The 17,524-nt window shown below is 23.7% G+C and overlaps 1 protein-coding gene across 1 annotated transcript in view; it reads right to left on the bottom strand.

Annotated features, from left to right (window-relative positions):
- Positions 1-17,309, bottom strand: part of LOC129610377 (cuticlin-6) — a 33,254-nt gene extending 15,945 nt beyond the window's left edge. The window contains exons 1-8 of the mRNA XM_055522943.1: positions 17,274-17,309; positions 16,874-17,159; positions 16,683-16,766; positions 16,472-16,605; positions 16,275-16,408; positions 16,041-16,195; positions 15,723-15,964; positions 15,314-15,633 (exon numbers count right to left, since the gene is read on the bottom strand). Of these exons, the coding sequence (XP_055378918.1) occupies positions 15,314-15,633; positions 15,723-15,964; positions 16,041-16,195; positions 16,275-16,408; positions 16,472-16,605; positions 16,683-16,766; positions 16,874-17,159; positions 17,274-17,309 (1,391 nt within the window). The remainder of the gene's footprint in view (positions 1-15,313; positions 15,634-15,722; positions 15,965-16,040; positions 16,196-16,274; positions 16,409-16,471; positions 16,606-16,682; positions 16,767-16,873; positions 17,160-17,273) is intronic.
- Positions 17,310-17,524: the final 215 nt, after the last annotated feature.

The following is a 17,524-nucleotide window of genomic DNA, read 5'->3' as shown; positions in this document are numbered from 1 at the left end:
ATTTTAAAAATGCTAATCATATTGAAATGAACTCATTCAATGACACAAATGAGTTCAAGTTAGTAAATGAATTAATGAAAAAAACAAAAATTATAAAACAAAATTTTTTTTTGTTGCTCTTTCCATTATAAATTAAATATTTTACTTTATTTCTTTTGTTTTTTTAATAAATATTTGCAAATTTTTATTATTACAAAAATATTAATTTTATTTAATTAAAATATTGATCAAAATATTGGTGATAATGAATTGAATTATCCATAATCTACACAATCCATACAATACTTAAATTTATTATAATTCATGAATTAATTGATGAATTAAAAGGATTGACCTCTGAGATTAAGAGATTTTTGTATAGAAAGCATATATAGTAATGTGCGTTAACAGCTTAGAAACAGTCGAAAATTCAATATTTTCATTTTTATTTCGTTACAAGCCAACTCTTATACACATTTGACATCGTTTTTAATTTCTATTTATAATGTTCCGACAATGATCCAGTTTTTAAATACCTATATAATAAATTATTTAATTAAAATACGAAAAAAACATTTTATTTTTTTTTTGTTTAATTTTTAATTCATAATTAACTTGCATTTTTAGCATTTTTAAACTACATTTGAAAAACCGGTGTTTTAATAATGATAACGATGATAATGATGATGATGAAGATTATAATGATGATGATGATAATGCAAATAATGTGATGAACATGATCATAATCAATTTTATTTCTTCTTCTTCTTCTTCTTCTTCTTCAACAAATTAAATTAATAATAGTGATAATGATATTGATAATGATAATGATAATAATGTTAATGATGATGGTGACAATATTGATGATGGTTGCACTAAATTGCAAATTGGATACCATTTTTTTCTAAAAATATGTAAAATTACAAATTCACATGTGTTTTTTTTTTTAATTTTTTCTGTTCTCTAATTTTAAATTAAATACACAAATTTTATTCAAATTAAAAAAAAAAGACTAAATTTATTTTAATTAGATTGCAAAATAATTTTTGTGTTTTTCATTTCGTATACACCAACCACCACTCAACAGTCATATGCCGTAGCATCACAAATCTGATTTTACATTCATGCGAGAAAGTATTTAGGTATATATATGTATAGGTATAGTCATCTTACCTTAATGAGACAAATCTGAATGATCATTAATTTTTAAAGGCTAATAAAATTTGATCTACGAATCAAACAAAAAATTAAATTAGTTATTAGTAAAAATGAAAAGGAAAAACAAAAATTTCAATATATGTGAAACATTTATTATTGAATGAGTACCAAATATTTGTATATATTGTGTTATCATTCTACTGTAGGGTATTGTTTAGTAGGCATTCACAATAATAAATTTCTACTTATATAATTATTAAAAATAATACGTTAGAATGGTTATTTTTCGAATTGCACGCATAATGTATCAGATAAATTGTGCCATCTTTTGGATTGTCAACAAAAAAGTTAAAAGATTTGTTATGTTCGGAATATATTAGATGCTGTTTCCCCGACGTAGTCGGATTTTGTGTCTGACTACATTGGATGTTGGATGTTATGCTCCCAGTAGTGAAATATCTATTAAATTGTATATCCAAAAATTTTTTCCTTGTCATCCATAATATGTTCAATTGTATTGCTTTTTCATTGTTATTTATTTTTGATTGAGTAACAGGACTAATATAAATCAAAATAAAATATTAAAAAAAAAAAACTTTTTATTAAAGTAATGATTTAATATATCAAAACTTTATGGTACCAAAATCTCAAATAATACAATATGTTTAAAAAAAGAAGACTATACAACGTATCAAAAATTAAATTGATATTTCACTTTACGCGATTTTGATGAAATCGTAGTATTTTTATTTGATAACTCCGAAGATACCCAATAATACATTCATACATAGTATGCTTTAAAAACCAATCATAAATGGTTTTTAAAGCATACATATTACATATACATACCAGATTCCCCTTGGAAATTTGAAAATGTCAATTTTAAGATTTGCCAATTTATGCAAATATTGCATACTTTCAGGATCAATACAAAAATTAAAAGAAACTTACCGCGCTGTGCAAGGTAAGTTTAATACTCATAAACACAATTAAATTTTTTGATAGTCAAATTTTCACAATTATTACTTTGTTTTTATAAAGCTTTGGAAAATTCCAATTTTCGGCCCTTTATTTTTTGGCAACTTGAATACCTATAAATAATAATTACTCAGGTTATTCCACATAAGGTGGCAAATAGTTTCAGGAATGATTCTTTGATTAATTTTCAGCAAAAAACCGTGTAAGTAGGGATGGGTGCAGATAAACTCGCTTTCAAACTACAGGCTGTTGAAAAAAAAAGTTACCAGACTTCTCCTGCATATAAACGCTTATAACTTCGGAACTATATCACATAGAGTAACCATCGGGGATTGGTAAAGCTAGTTAAAGTCAGAATTTTTGTTATTTTCTTTTTTTTTATTATTTCTGTCAAATTTGATTACAATTTTACATTATAAAATTGTAATCAAATTTATTGTGTCATGTGAAATATTTTCAAAAAATTTTACACCTATAAATATAAAATGTGGGAAAATACCAAATTAAAGCACAATATGTGATTTAATTTTTTTTTATTTCTTTTTTTTTATTTTCTATATTTTCTTCAGTTTTTATTACCACCTGTATTGCATACAATATGGGAGGTATTGTAATCGTGATTTACAGACATGCCTGCCTGTTTGTATAGATTTATGTACAATTACACATCAACTAAACCAATTTGATTGTTTTTAACGTATATTTAAAATGTTATGATTTTCTATCATAAAAATGGCATAACTTACTTTTGGCGTGTATCTTCCCCTATTGAAGTAGGGGAATTTTACTGCAGATTAACTTTACTGTTATACATTTTTACCTTTAAAATACACAATTCATAATCGGTAATGTGCTGATCAGCACAGATTTTTCATTGTTTGCAACTTAATTTGTGTGGAATCAAAGTAAAAATTTTTGAATAAAAAAAAGAACAAATTGTATTTAGTATTTTTTTTTATTTTTTCAGAATATTTTAATTTATTTATGATTAAAACATATATAGGTTATTTCCAAAATTGATTGACCCCAAGAAAAAATAAAATATATGCATATAAATAAAAGTAAATAAAAATTATGACTCAATTCTAACAATTAGGCGTTGTTAATATTGCAAACAATTTGTTAAAAAAATTATAAATGAATTTTATTGAAACAAATATGAAATATTTTTGTTATTTACGTTCTTTATATCATTAAAAAAAAAAACAATAAACTTTGCTTTTGGAATGTGATTTTATCATAAAAGGAAATTTAATTGGACAGTTAATTTAATTTGCAAAAGGCGTTTATGACCATATGATCTATAATAAGATTTTTAATATACCGGAAATAATAAAATTTTGCAATAACATATTAAATTTCAAAATTAATCACTTATTTAAGTTGAGTTTCTATTCAAATAAATAAACCAATAAATAATCGTGACCAGCGTAATTTTTCAAATACAAATTTCTTTGCAGTTTTCAAATAAATGCGACACGCGACTCTAAATGCAATTTAATTTCAATTGTGCACAAATTGAATCAGAAAATTAGTTAAAACTCTTAAAATTTTTAAAAACTACCAAAAGGTCGTTTTCAAAACATATTTAGGTCATTTATTGCTTTAATAATGATTTTAAAATGAAAATATTAAATAAATTTATTCAAAAATTCGGAAAGTATAATATGTGTATCTAATTTTTAATATTTTTTTTTCTAAATTAATCAAGGTTAATAATTCAAGGTCTTCTTATGGAGGTATACAACACAATAATTTAAATACGGAAAGTTATGAACCCAGAATTTTTGTCATAATATATGGTAGGGTGATTATTTTTGCTTTAATATTAGAATGTTATTAATTTGTTTATGTTTAATTTTTTTTTTTAACTGTTTTGCTGACATAACTTTGAAAATTACTCGTTTTAAATTTATAGAGAAGCGAATACAGTATATTTTTTTGCCGTTTTGGTAATTATAAATAACATAAATTAAAATTAAAATTTTGAAATGATTAACTTGAATATAAATGATTGACAATATTATAATATAAAAATAATTTTTCATATTATGTTGAAAGTGTTATATTAAAATAGCATAGCACATTCCGGGCTTAATTGAAAAAATTATGCTGTCTAGGCTTAATTAAGGTGGTAATGCTGACTAATAAGAGATTTTTTTTTTGTATAGAGAAAAATACAAATTATTCTATACAAAAAATTCAGCAAATATTCAGCGATTTATGAGGTTAATTATTAATTGAAAAAATATTTTAAAAGAAAATTACTTTGATTGCACAGTTATATTGAACACAGTTATATTGTAATTTTTATATCTTTAAAAAATTTTACATTTTTCTAAAATTTTTTTTCCTTCCAGTTATACATATATAACACACATGTGCGCTTCAGAAATTTGTTCTATAATAGATATAATTTCAAAGTATTCTGAATAAAATGATACTTGTAACAGAAATTTAAATTTTTCCCGAAATTTTTATTTCCAATGGACTTCAGAGAATACGTTGAATTCCTACTTTTGGTACTAAGAAAACGAAATATTTTTTAATACAATTACAAATTAAATTGTAATTTTCATAAAATATAAATTTATGTTTGTATATATGTAGGTACGTATATATACATATGTACATGATTGTGTAAAATATTTTCCATAGTGTTATTATACTTATATCATCGAAATCGCAAAGTGCAATACCTGAATTTTTATATGTATTTAAATATAAATTGAAACGCTTAAGACAAAAACAGATAAATGCAAAAAACGCATAAGTGCAATTAATTACCGAGCATAAAATATAATTTTGTGCACATTAAAAACGAATAAGAGCAAAATGTAAAAAAAAATTGCTAAGAAAATAGCTAAAAAACTAAAAAATTCTGAACACATGGCATGACTTAATTGTTTTTACAACGCAAACTGTCACTTAACACTTGTTTGTTAACACTTGACACTTGATTAACAAAAAAGATTTTGTGGGCGGTAAATTTCAAATAATTTAAGAAGTTTCTTAATTATTAAAACAAAAATATTTGAAAAAAAATTACATTAAGTGAAAAGGAAAAATTAGAAGTTTTAAGTGAAATAGAAATAAAGTAGGGAAAGAAATTGCAATACCTGTAATATGTCGGAAAGTACAAGTAATATCTCGGAAAGTATTAAATACCTGTAGTATGTCGCAAAGTACAATTTTAAGGATAATTATGAAAATAAAACCGAGCTACATTAAATTGCTAATAGAAATCGGAACAAGGAATAAAGAAGATTTAAAAAGGAATACTATAAGGATTTTGATTCAGCAGTATATATATATTAATATATATATTTTAACAGATGAAATCAAAGAGTTGTTTGAATTCCAATTTCTGGATTAATGATTCTTGAACTAGTAAAAAAGCTTGAAATCCAGTTAAACCTGTGATAACTGCGTTAACTGTGATGCGCACTTAAATTTATAAGAAGGATTATCAGCTTTTTCTACAACTGGTGGTAGATATGACGTGTATGTATGCCAGTTATCTTTAATAAAAATAGGTAAGAATAAAATTTTCATACATGTTAAGTTCTTATGATGGAACTAGTTTGTTTATTTCCGATTAAACTTTGTAGTTAATATACACTATAGGTAAACCAACAAAAACAAAAATGAAATCCAAGTAAAACATGTTGTCTTACAACACTTATGTGTCGAAATATTATAAGATCCGTTATTGAAATTTATTATTTTTTCACTTATCTTATCATCTTTAAATAGAGATTTCCTGAATACAAAAATGTCATATGCAACAAATTTTTTTCGTATGTTTGTTTTTTTTTATTATTTTCTATATGGCAGCGGCGTAATCATAAATAATATAGAATAAAAATAACATGAAGAAATCATTAGCATTTCCTATTTTATGCTAATTTTTATTTTTAATAGCAAGTATACATAATGATATTTATTTTAAAATGATATTTCTTAAATAAATATTATTGTCTTTAATTATTTATATTAGACATACACACATGTACGTACACATATTTTAATACTTCACTTCTACCGCTCAAAAATAGTAAATGAGCATAAAAAATTAAACCCATTAAAAAAATCATTAATTTTTCAAACAAAAAAAAAATTAAATTTAATTGTCTACTTACCTTACTTAGATACTTGATATAACTGAAAATAAATTTGATTTTAAAATAAATAAATATATTTAAATAATAATGAACTTGTTCATAACATAAATTGTGCTCTAATTATTCCAATTGTATATAAGAGCCACTATATTTTATTGTATAAAGATGTCAGACCATAATTATTTTTTTTAACAAAAAACTTGTAAGTAATAAATCATTTTTAAATTTGAATATAAAATATGAAAATTTTATATAGAATGGAATTTATTTTAAGTTCATAATATTTAATTAACATAAACATTTTTAAAATGAAAAAGAAGTTGTGATGCGCAAATATTGTTTTTACTGAGTACTCCTTTTTAACCATAGGAATTTATTTTCATAAAATAAGCAAACCGTTCTGCTTTCATGCTTGTCCAATACAAACCGGTTAATTACCATATGTCCAATACATACCAGTTAATTGCCATATGAATAATTTGAATAGATTTTAAGCATAATTTGACAATAGCTCCAATTATGTAATGAGAGTTTTATCTAGTAGTGGAAAACAGTAGTGGAGAATTCTCCATATTGTGAATATTCATTAAGCAAACTTTTTGAATTTTTATATTTGAAATAAAAATGAAATGAGGGCAAGAGACAAATATTACGGACAAAAGTCGAAATATTTATTTGCATTCATGAAATGGAAAGCTTGATTAAAAAGAAAAATCTCGCTAGTACCTCACTGGCTGGTGCCAATGCAGTCTGGTTATTTTTTCATTTATTTTCAGTAAAAATTCATAATCAAACTAAATATTCGGAATAAATAAAAATTTAAATAGTATCACAAATTTTTTCTTTGAAAATCATCTTAGAGTTAATAAGAATAATTATTTACATTTAATTTAATTTAAATTTTATAGTTCGTACTTAACAATTATAATAATTAATTCATTTGAAAATAAAACATACTGTCTGTCCAAGAAATTGGATATTAAGATTTTTAACGAATTCAAAGTCTTTAGATTTAAATTCAATATTGATGATTTTCTTCAGAAAACTATAATTAATTTATTTATTAATATTTATGTATTAATTTTTTTTTTGAAATATATAATTTTAATTTTTTCCTCTCTTGCTTTCAATGGTTTTAAAACCTTGAATGTTTTCTCATATTTCTTAATTTTTATTTTTGTTTCCAAAAGATTTATGTTGTATGTTGTATGTCGTATATTGTTTGGTGTTAATAAAATGTCCATAAGTAGAAATGAATTTATACATATTGGTGTACAAATACGTGTTTATGTGCAGTAAAAAAATTTGAGTTCGTTTATTTGCTAGAAGTGTAGGCACGTGTACTTCATTACTTCGTGAAATTTATTAAATAAAAATAACGATTTTATGTACAAATATTATTTTTATTTCAATTCTTTAATAATGGAGGCATAATATTCAACTGGAACAAGAGATAAATGCAAAATTAGCACTTAATATTTGATAATTTCTCATAAGTATTTTGACGTGTTTCTAAAATTCTATATTCTAAAATTTAATTAATTATTTTGAAATTTCATTGAAATCATTATTATAAACAATATAATTATATTATATTATGTAAATTCACCTTGGTTGAAAACTCTTAATAATTTGTCAATTACTACATGTGTATGACAATTATTGTCAAATCTTTTGATTATAACGCCATCTTTTTGGATATTCATACATAATAAAATATTTTACATCATTTTATACTAATGTGATAAGTGTTGACATTATTATGTTCAATAATAATAAATTATTTTATTATTACCATACATGAAGGCATACTCTACATAATTATCGTGTTAATTTTTCTAAAATATGAAATGAACACTTCCGATATATAATCAATAACAAAAATTATTTGAACTTATACGGAGGTGAATCAAAAAATTATTATTTGATTCTAATGATTAATTGTAATAGTATTTACAGTAAAATAAATTTAATGTAATACCGCACATAACCGCCCGCAATGTATATTCTCTAGTTCAGTGAAAGCGTAGCAGAAGATTATGAAAATGCGTTTTAAACACTTTTTCACACATTTTAAGGACACCGTAAAGCTTTTAGTTAACATTCCTCAAAAAATATGAAATTGATTCTTAGAGATTCGTTTTGTCCGTTCGAATTTCCGAGCCCTGATCTCTTCAAAAATATGTGCGTTGTTTTAACATCTAGAATTTAAATATTAAATTTTAAGGAAAAGTTGATTTTTTCTCTTTATATGCAAAAAAATGTAAAATCTACCGGCTAAAAGGTAAAGTTCCCAAGGCCCGACATATCACAAAAGTTGATCAATCCGTCCCATAGCCAAAATAAATTCAACCAGATCAATATCTTTCTAAAAATAGTTTATTAAAGTTTTCCTACCGTGGAAGGTAGCTAGGTAGCTGCCTCACCTAGTGACGCTATTCTAAATTTAAACTTATTACTCACTTGCGTCACTCAAAAAAAGTAATTTATTGTGTAAGTTCAAAAATTGTCTTCTGCATATCACTATCAACTATATAAATACAAAATGATACAAGGTAACCCAAAAGTGGCCCGAAAAATTTTGAATTCACCTTTGTACGCTACCTATATATTGTACCCATATTTATAGTATAGTTATGTCATAAACATAAATGGAATTGAATTCGATTTTTTCACTTTTATAATACTATGTAAACATAGCAATGAACTTTTAATATGCAATTCAAAATTATCAGACGCAGCACAGCACGAGTAGTCAAGCTGATTCGTTTGTTTTTGTTTTCTTTTTATATTAAGTATTTTTTTGTCATATTATATAATTTAAGTAGACCATGAACTTTGTTATTTTTTTAATGCAGATGATTTATAGATATTTATAGGCATTATTTGATTGTTTTTTATTTTAAATTAATATAGCGCATATTAATAGTAATTTAACTAAGCTTATCAAAAAAAAAAATTTTTTTTTGTTATACAATTGACAGTAGGCATAATATGTGTTTACAAGGTTCCAAAATAATTTTTTTCTTTAAAAAAAAAAAATTTGAACCATGGAGAAAATTTTGATATTGTATTTTTAATGTTATTATTAATGAAGAAAATTGACCAGTTTTTTGTGTTGAACTGAGATTTTTTATACATTATAAACGGTAATTTAATAAAATAAATTTTGAAGGTGGAAAATTTCGGTAAATGATTTTATATATACATGCCTTAATTAAACAAATTTAATAAATATTATTTTTCCCTTGTTTTAGTATTATTTTAGTTTTTTCGTCTTGATAAGATGCTTATTCCAGCGGTTGTTCTGAAATTTATACTGTATAAATAATTTTTATTTTAATTCAATATTATGAGTAAAGATATGACAGGAAGCGGAAGTGTTGCAACAATTTTTAGCAACATAAAATTAAACAAGGGAAAAATTTGATTTTTCCTAAAGTTTGATTTCGATAAGACTTTATTTGCTTGGTATTTCGATAAAATATCATCAAGCAACATGTTTATTTTAAGCCCTTCAGCAGGAATTTCAGAAACTGTTTGTTTCAAGTTCTTATTTTTTTTTTCAGAACGGAAGTTATAATCAAAAAAACTTGGATAAGTAGAAATTTCGTGAAAATTCGCTTAAATCTCTGGAACTCAGAATTTATTTTCGATCCTCTAATTAATTTCCTTTGTTGTTGTATACCTTTCAGAATCACCCTGTATATACTATAGCTCTAATTTAAGAACACATTTTTAATCATTTTTAAAAGAATTATAAAATTTCTTAAATTGAAACATACTTGAAATTAAATTTAATTATAGAATGGATTTGTATTTATTTTTATTAAAATAATATTTTCATATGTAAAGAAATCTGTTCCTGCTATTGAAATTCTCTACAGCCAGTGCTATTTTAAATATAAAAATAGTGTAAAACTTTCTAATATCTATGTCTATATTTACATACCTACTTCCGCAATAAATTTAATTAACATCACTCTTCTTGAAAAAATTAAATGTCTAAAAATGATTTTTGCAAATCAGACTGATAATTAATTATTATTTATTTAAATTTAGGAAAGTTTGTATATTTTGATTTATTATTCTGATATATTGTTTAAATGTCCAAAATCTACAGTGCATTTCAATAAAACCAATATTTTCAACCTTCAATATGCCACCAGAAAAGTTTACTAACAAAATTAACAAAATTAAAGTTGTCAATGTTGCAAATAATCAAACTTTAATGTATTATCTCTACCTTTTATTAACACTAACTCATAAGTATTCCAAAAGCTTACCATGATAATTGAATATTGAGCAAATCTTATTATTTTTTTAATTAATAAGTAATTTCTTATTAAAGTACAATTAAAATTAATTTTAAATTTGATTGATTATCATAAAATATAAAATGAAATTCATCAAAATTCTAACATTTTTTATTCAAGAATATTTTATTATTTTTCTCGTGAATTCTCTATCACCTGCCTATTAAGATAATGTATGTGTGTACATATATTCAAAAAGAGTACAATTTAATACGAGAATTTATTAACATTATTTATGTATAATGAAGCAATAACTTGAATATCATTATATCAACAAAACATTAAATTAAAATATATAAATTCATTTTAAAAATATTAATCGGAAATTCAATGAGATGCAAAAAAGAAAATAACGTATGAAATCATTTAAAAATTTATTAACTAAAAATTAGTGATCGTACAACCGCACGATCGATCAATCAAATTTCAATTCTCGAATAATTTACTTTGCAAAAAAAAAAAAAAGCAAAAATGGCAAAAATATTTATTATTTTCATGTTGAAAATTCGATCCGATTTTTAAGGCAACAATGACCTTGAATGACGGAATTTTATTTTTTGTTTTTCTCTAATTTTTTTTGCTTTTATGAATATTTAATAAATATTGTTGAAAATTTATAGTCAAATATGTTAATAAAGTTATCGTATTTGTAATAGTGATTCATTTAATCAAAATCATTTGCTATCGTCATTATTATGTTTTGGTTTTTTATTTATTTTGTTATTTTGCACATTATCTCATACATGAACGTTTTTAAAGGCGAGTACATATGTATGTATATACATTGGACTTACATATATCTTTCTAATACGATTAACTTCGATTTTAACGCGTTATTAATAATATTGATTATGTAATATTATGTAGTTTTATTTGTCCATTCATCTGTTCATGAAATTCATACACGCTTTTAGATAGAAAACCGAAATTTTGCATATAAATGTATTCATTGGAAAGCCTCCTAATCTAGAGGAGAATTTTCTCCTACCTCTTTTTTTTTCTAAAATTGAAGGCAACTCAAAGTTTCAGAATACATTGTTTTTGACAATTTATTCCAATCTTTGTAATTCGAAACTATATGCAAAGATTTTTTTATATTCGGCTACTAACAAAAAAATGGTCATTTGTTTATTCCGCTAGCAAATATCGACATTGAGAATGACAAAATTGTCATTAAAAGTAATCGTTATATCTATCATTCGTATTTAGTCGTATTTCAGCTGTTAAAATGACCAAAACTTGCATATTCGACTCCTTATTTTTTAAAAATTGTAAACTTTTCTAAATTTATACAAAAACTATTAGTTTATTTAAAGTAAATAACTTGTTATAAAAAAAAAAAAATTATCATAACTCACCTAATTAGTCATCAAATTCGAGAAATATGCCTAATCTTACTTTAATTTTTATTGCCACCGTAAAGTATGCAATATATATTCATTGCAAATATTAAGAGAATTGAGAAAGATATTTTCATTTGTTTAAGGAAAGTGAAAACTTTGCTCACGCACTTTAATTCTCATATATAAAATATTTTACGTTTGTTGGTATAATATAAGATTAAAAGTTTGCTCGTAAGAAAATATTAATAAAATTAATTATTTGTCTTCCATATGTAATGTTTAATAAATTGTTAATTGTTAATTTAATAATTTGTAATTTAAGGCTTAAGCTACTTGTGTTAGTTCGAAAAAGTAAACAAATATTCAATTTAATATTAAAATTGATTTTAAATACAGATATAAGGGTAAGTAACGCAGTTGTTTAAATTCTTAAGACGTTTAATCAGTATTTGCATTTTTCTTACCAGATCGACTTACTATTTTAAAATAAAAAAAATAGTGATAAATATGCAAATAAAATTTTGTTATTAGTCAATGTTCAATGCAACATTCACCAGAATCCTTGCTATAGCACTTAAAACTAGTAGAGAATGCCGCATGCAACTTCAAGAAATCAAATTAAATATAAAACAAATTTAAGAAATTTTATCAAATTTGTAAATTTGTTTCAGTAGAATGCATATGTTTAATGGTTTTGTTTTCTAATTGTTTAGTCTCGAATAATCTAAATTCAACTTAAACATTAATATTTTTGCTCTCTTCCATTTGTTATATCAAAAACTTTATAAATTAGTTCAAATTTTGTCTCTAAACTTTTTCCGCCTTTAGTTATAAAGAGAAAATTGACACACATTTTAAAATGACTAATGTAAATTAGTGAAGAAAATTCAATGCTATTTTGTGCTATGACATTTTTATACAAATTTAATGCTCATCTTCATTAGAACATAAAAACAATTATGTGAAAAATAAATTTAAAAGAAAATAATTTGAAAAAAAATTGTAACATAACACTGAACTGAAAACTGACATTAATAGTATAACATAAAAGCTTGGTTATGTAGTTTATGTGAAACTTTTGTCAACATTATTTTTCTTTCTTTTTTTTTCTTGTTTTTTCGTTTTATTGGTTATTATTAAGATATTCAAACGTTGATTAAATACACAACAGTATTGCGTACGGATTGGAATATATAGTGCCGCACACAGATCAAATACGACACTGAATTTAGATTTTCGAATTTATTAATTTTTATTTTGATTTTTCAAGGTCATTTTAAAATAAATTTCGAATTTTTAATTTATTTTTGTATATATAAAAATATTTTGAATAAATTTTTGTAAGAAAAATTACAAAAAAAAATTATATTTTTTTGCTATATTATGTATATAATGTATTTAGGTATGTGTATGTACTTGTATATGCATGTTATTTCATATACAGTGAAATGAAAGTGATGAAATGGACCGTAAAGCGTAGCAACATAGAAAATTTGGAATGAGTTCATGTAATTGGTAAACACACTTTTTTGATCAGTCTATTGACGCTTTTAAGTTCTATTATAATTTTTTTATCTTCTTGGCCCGGAACCCTTCTGCGGAACCGAATCACGTACAGTTCGTTGGGAACTAAGGAAGAAATAAGAGAGGAGGCGATCAGAGCGCTGTAGTAGTCTTCCGAGAGTGCTGGGATATTCTGACCACACCCGCTTTAAGAATTGAGCAAGATTCAGCTGAGAATTCTCACCAGGGTCTTTTCGGGGAATTGCCAACTTAGGAGGACGTTTCTTAGTAGATCGGGCTGGAAAATTGAAGACACTTGCAGATTAAGTGGAGAGGATAAGGAGACCTCAGCACATCTTCTAGAAAAATGTAATGCTCTCGCTCATATGAGAGAAAAATACTGGGAAGAAAATCAGCTTTGATAAAGTGCGTATGTAGCGCACGAAATATATTAGCGAAAAATAAAAGTATTTTATTCCGAATAAAAGGAAGTTTTCTTTTCACACCAAAAAAAAAAAAAAAAAAAAAAATACTGGGAAGCTTTTCTGTCAAGGTCTTCCGGGCTTTCAGAGATTCTCATACGAGGACACGGTGCACTGTTACCCCTGTTCAACAAATCTGTAATTTATAATATTGTAGGTTGGTTTTTCTAACTGTAGGGCCGAATATTATATTTTTTACAAAGTGTTTTACTGTATGTAATTCCAAATGTATCATTATATATTAATGGTATATATACATATGTAAATATATATTTACATATAAATCGACATACGTTATTTATTTCTTACGTTCCTGTATTAATAAAATTTTATTTGTATTATTTGCGGAAGAACTATTTAGATTACAAAAATCACTATTAAAATATTATATAGGGATAGAAGTTCAGGTTATCCAATTTTATAGACAAGCATAATAGCCAAAAAAAACCAAAAAAAAAAAAAATAAATATTTCTTGAATACAAGAAATTTTTATGGCTTTTAAAATATACTAAAGTATAAATGTCATTTCCTATAAATTATTATACTTATTGATTTTTAAATCTGGTTATTATTTTCATATACTCGTATAACTACAATATAATTATAATAAAGCAAAAATATTTTTTAAAAAATTTATGCAAATTAATTTTGCTTCTAAAATTTTTTCTTTAATTTATTGAACATTTTATGAATGAACGTGAATGGGTAGTATAAATTTTTCTTCTACTTTTTTTTTATAGTAAAATAGTAAAATATTAATAGTAAAATAAAGTTCATTCATAAAAAAAAAAAACAAAAATAGATTTTTATATAAAATTCAAGTTCATATTTTATGTGTTTATGGGTTATACTTTGAGGTGGATAAAATTCTATAAAAAAATATAGGTTTATATTTCAATTTTTCAGGTCATTTTTAAATACACGCATTAATTTTCTTCAATTTAATTCAAATTCATTAGAAATTTTATACAAAAATTAAATTAAATGAGAACAAAAAATTTAATCAAAAATTATTCTCCATATCATTGTAGAAATTAATAAAAAAAAATATTGCATATATTTAGGCGAAGCAATTATTATACATTAATAGATGATGTTGTACAAGCAGTAGACTAAAAATTAAAAATGAAATTCTGCTATTATTTACAAACGAAAAAAAAAATTGTTAGAGATATTTGTTGATTTCATTATAAAATCCAAAATACTATAGCAATATTTATTGGTGGAAATACAATTCCTAAATTTTAGAACTTTCTTATTATCAGAATTTTATTCTGAATACAAAATAAATTGAAAAAAATCAATATTCATGTTCTATTATTAAAAATTAAATAAAATCAACTGAAGAAAAAAATAAAAAAAAAAAAAATAATTAAAATTTATTTTTATAAAAAATAAAATTTTATCTTAAACACCATTTATTGTTTTCTGTTCTCTTAATTTCATATAAGTAATTAGTAAAGTTATTGCCAATAAACTTATAAATATTAAAAATAATGTACATAAAGCTGAAAATACTGATAATTCTAAACAAGTTTCTGAATGATGTAAATCTGATCCATGATATCTTGGTAATTTACTTATTGATGATGAATCATCTTCCTCTAAAACTCTTAATGATTGAAATAAATTAACACCTTCCAGCTGTGGTTTTTCATTTGAAAGTAATTTATTATCATCAGTCATATATTGATTTTCAAGATCTCTTTTTGATAATTGTTTTAAATTTCTCCAATGGCATGTTTGACCCTTAAAAATTTCAAATTCAATTTTATATATATATATTCAAATTTAGTGAGTATAATCTCTCAATGTAAAAATTTAATTTGAAAACTTACAGGACATCTGCCATGACACATTCTCACATCACATTCAATATATAAAGCTGGTGATCCAGTAAAACGGAATGTTTTCATATATGCATATATTTGTGTCTCATAAAAACCAGAATCAGTCCATGTACCGCGAAATCTTGATATTAATTTATCATCAACTGGACAACCATCTTCACTTATTAATTGTATTCGTTTTTGTGCACCATTATGAGCATAACAATCACTTACAATCATATCAAAACCATCTTTATTTGAATAAATAAATTTTAATTACAATTTAATATATTTATTGTTATATATTTAATTCTTTTATAGATATACCATATTTGCTTCTCATATAGATAACTAAAGTTAATGGATCACCGACACGAACTGGTCCAATAACTCTTGGTCCATTTACATCATAACCATTTTTAACTTCCATATAACATTCTGGTGGACTTAATGTAAAAACGACTGGATTTCCAGTTGCAACTCTTTAAAAATGATATTTTTAGAATTTATACATAGATACACGTTATAACTTCAATTTATTTCGAAAAAATTTAAGCTTACTCAACATCAATAAATGGAAATGTAACAGTTTTCCAAAAATCATATCCATATTCGCATGTTACTTTAAAATGTTCATCATAATCTTCTTCAATTAAAGGATTATATTGTACTGTAATTGTATTCCACATGAAATTCTAAATTATAAAAATTAAAAATTAATTAATCTTAAAAATTATTGTAAAATAAAAATTAATTACTGTTGGATTTTTAATATTATTCTGATTTAAAGCATTTTGACCCAAAGTTCCACAACGATTCAATTGTATATAAAATTCATAATATTCTTTACCAGATCCATTAACATAAACACAATCAGGATCATATGCATATCCTATTTAAGCAAAAAAAAATTGAAAAAATCAAATTAATATCTTTAATTTTAAATAAAATTTTTTTAATATTTTTAACCGGTAGAATATAAGAGCCCAGTAAATGAACCATTAAAGTTTACACGAATTTTCATATAATCATCCTGGCATTCTGCTTCAATATCTAAAAAACAAAAAAATATTAAAATAAAATTTTATTAAATAATTTCAAATCAAATATGCGAGTTAATAGAAAATATTATTTTTTTTTTTTGTTTAAATTAACATTACGTTGAACTCTTGTAAAATTAAATATAAAACTGCTTTCATATTTTAACCATTCATCAGAATGCCATTTACCAAGTAAATGACTTTGTGGTTGAATTGAATATCGATTAACATCATTTATTTGAACTAAACGTGCTTCAGATTCAGCTCGATCAGGTTCTTTTGCTGAAGAAGAAGATGATGACGATGATGATGATGACGATGATGATGTCGATGATGATGTACTTGATGATGATGCTGTAGTTTTCTTTGAACTTTGTGGTAAATTTGTTGAAACGCATAAAGAATTCTATTCATGAAATTTAAAAAAAAAAAAAAACTTTCGGAAACTTTTTAATTAATAACAATTTTCTTATTCTAAGACCTGGAATTTTGAAAGCAGGCATGCTAAAAATATTATCACGATTGGATGTTTAAATTTTTTAAATAGCACAGACATTCTTTAGATAGCACAGAGAAAAATTTTTTCCTATTTAAATGTTTTCATGGAATCTGTAATAGAAAAAAAAATTTAATGTTAAAATTTTATAAAATATTAAAAAAATTATTTTTTTACAGACTATTCTCGAACAAAGATACAACAAATATAAAAGTTCAACTGGTATTTTGATTAAATTAAAGTTTGGTTCCAATTTTTGCGTTATTTGATTTGCG

This window comes from Condylostylus longicornis, unplaced genomic scaffold (assembly GCF_029603195.1).
Source record: "Condylostylus longicornis isolate FDR11 unplaced genomic scaffold, ASM2960319v2 ptg000044l, whole genome shotgun sequence".
NCBI classification, from domain to species: Eukaryota; Metazoa; Arthropoda; class Insecta; order Diptera; family Dolichopodidae; genus Condylostylus; species Condylostylus longicornis.
The sequence above is the reverse complement of the archived record's forward strand: the minus strand, read 5'-3'. Positions and strand labels throughout refer to the sequence as shown.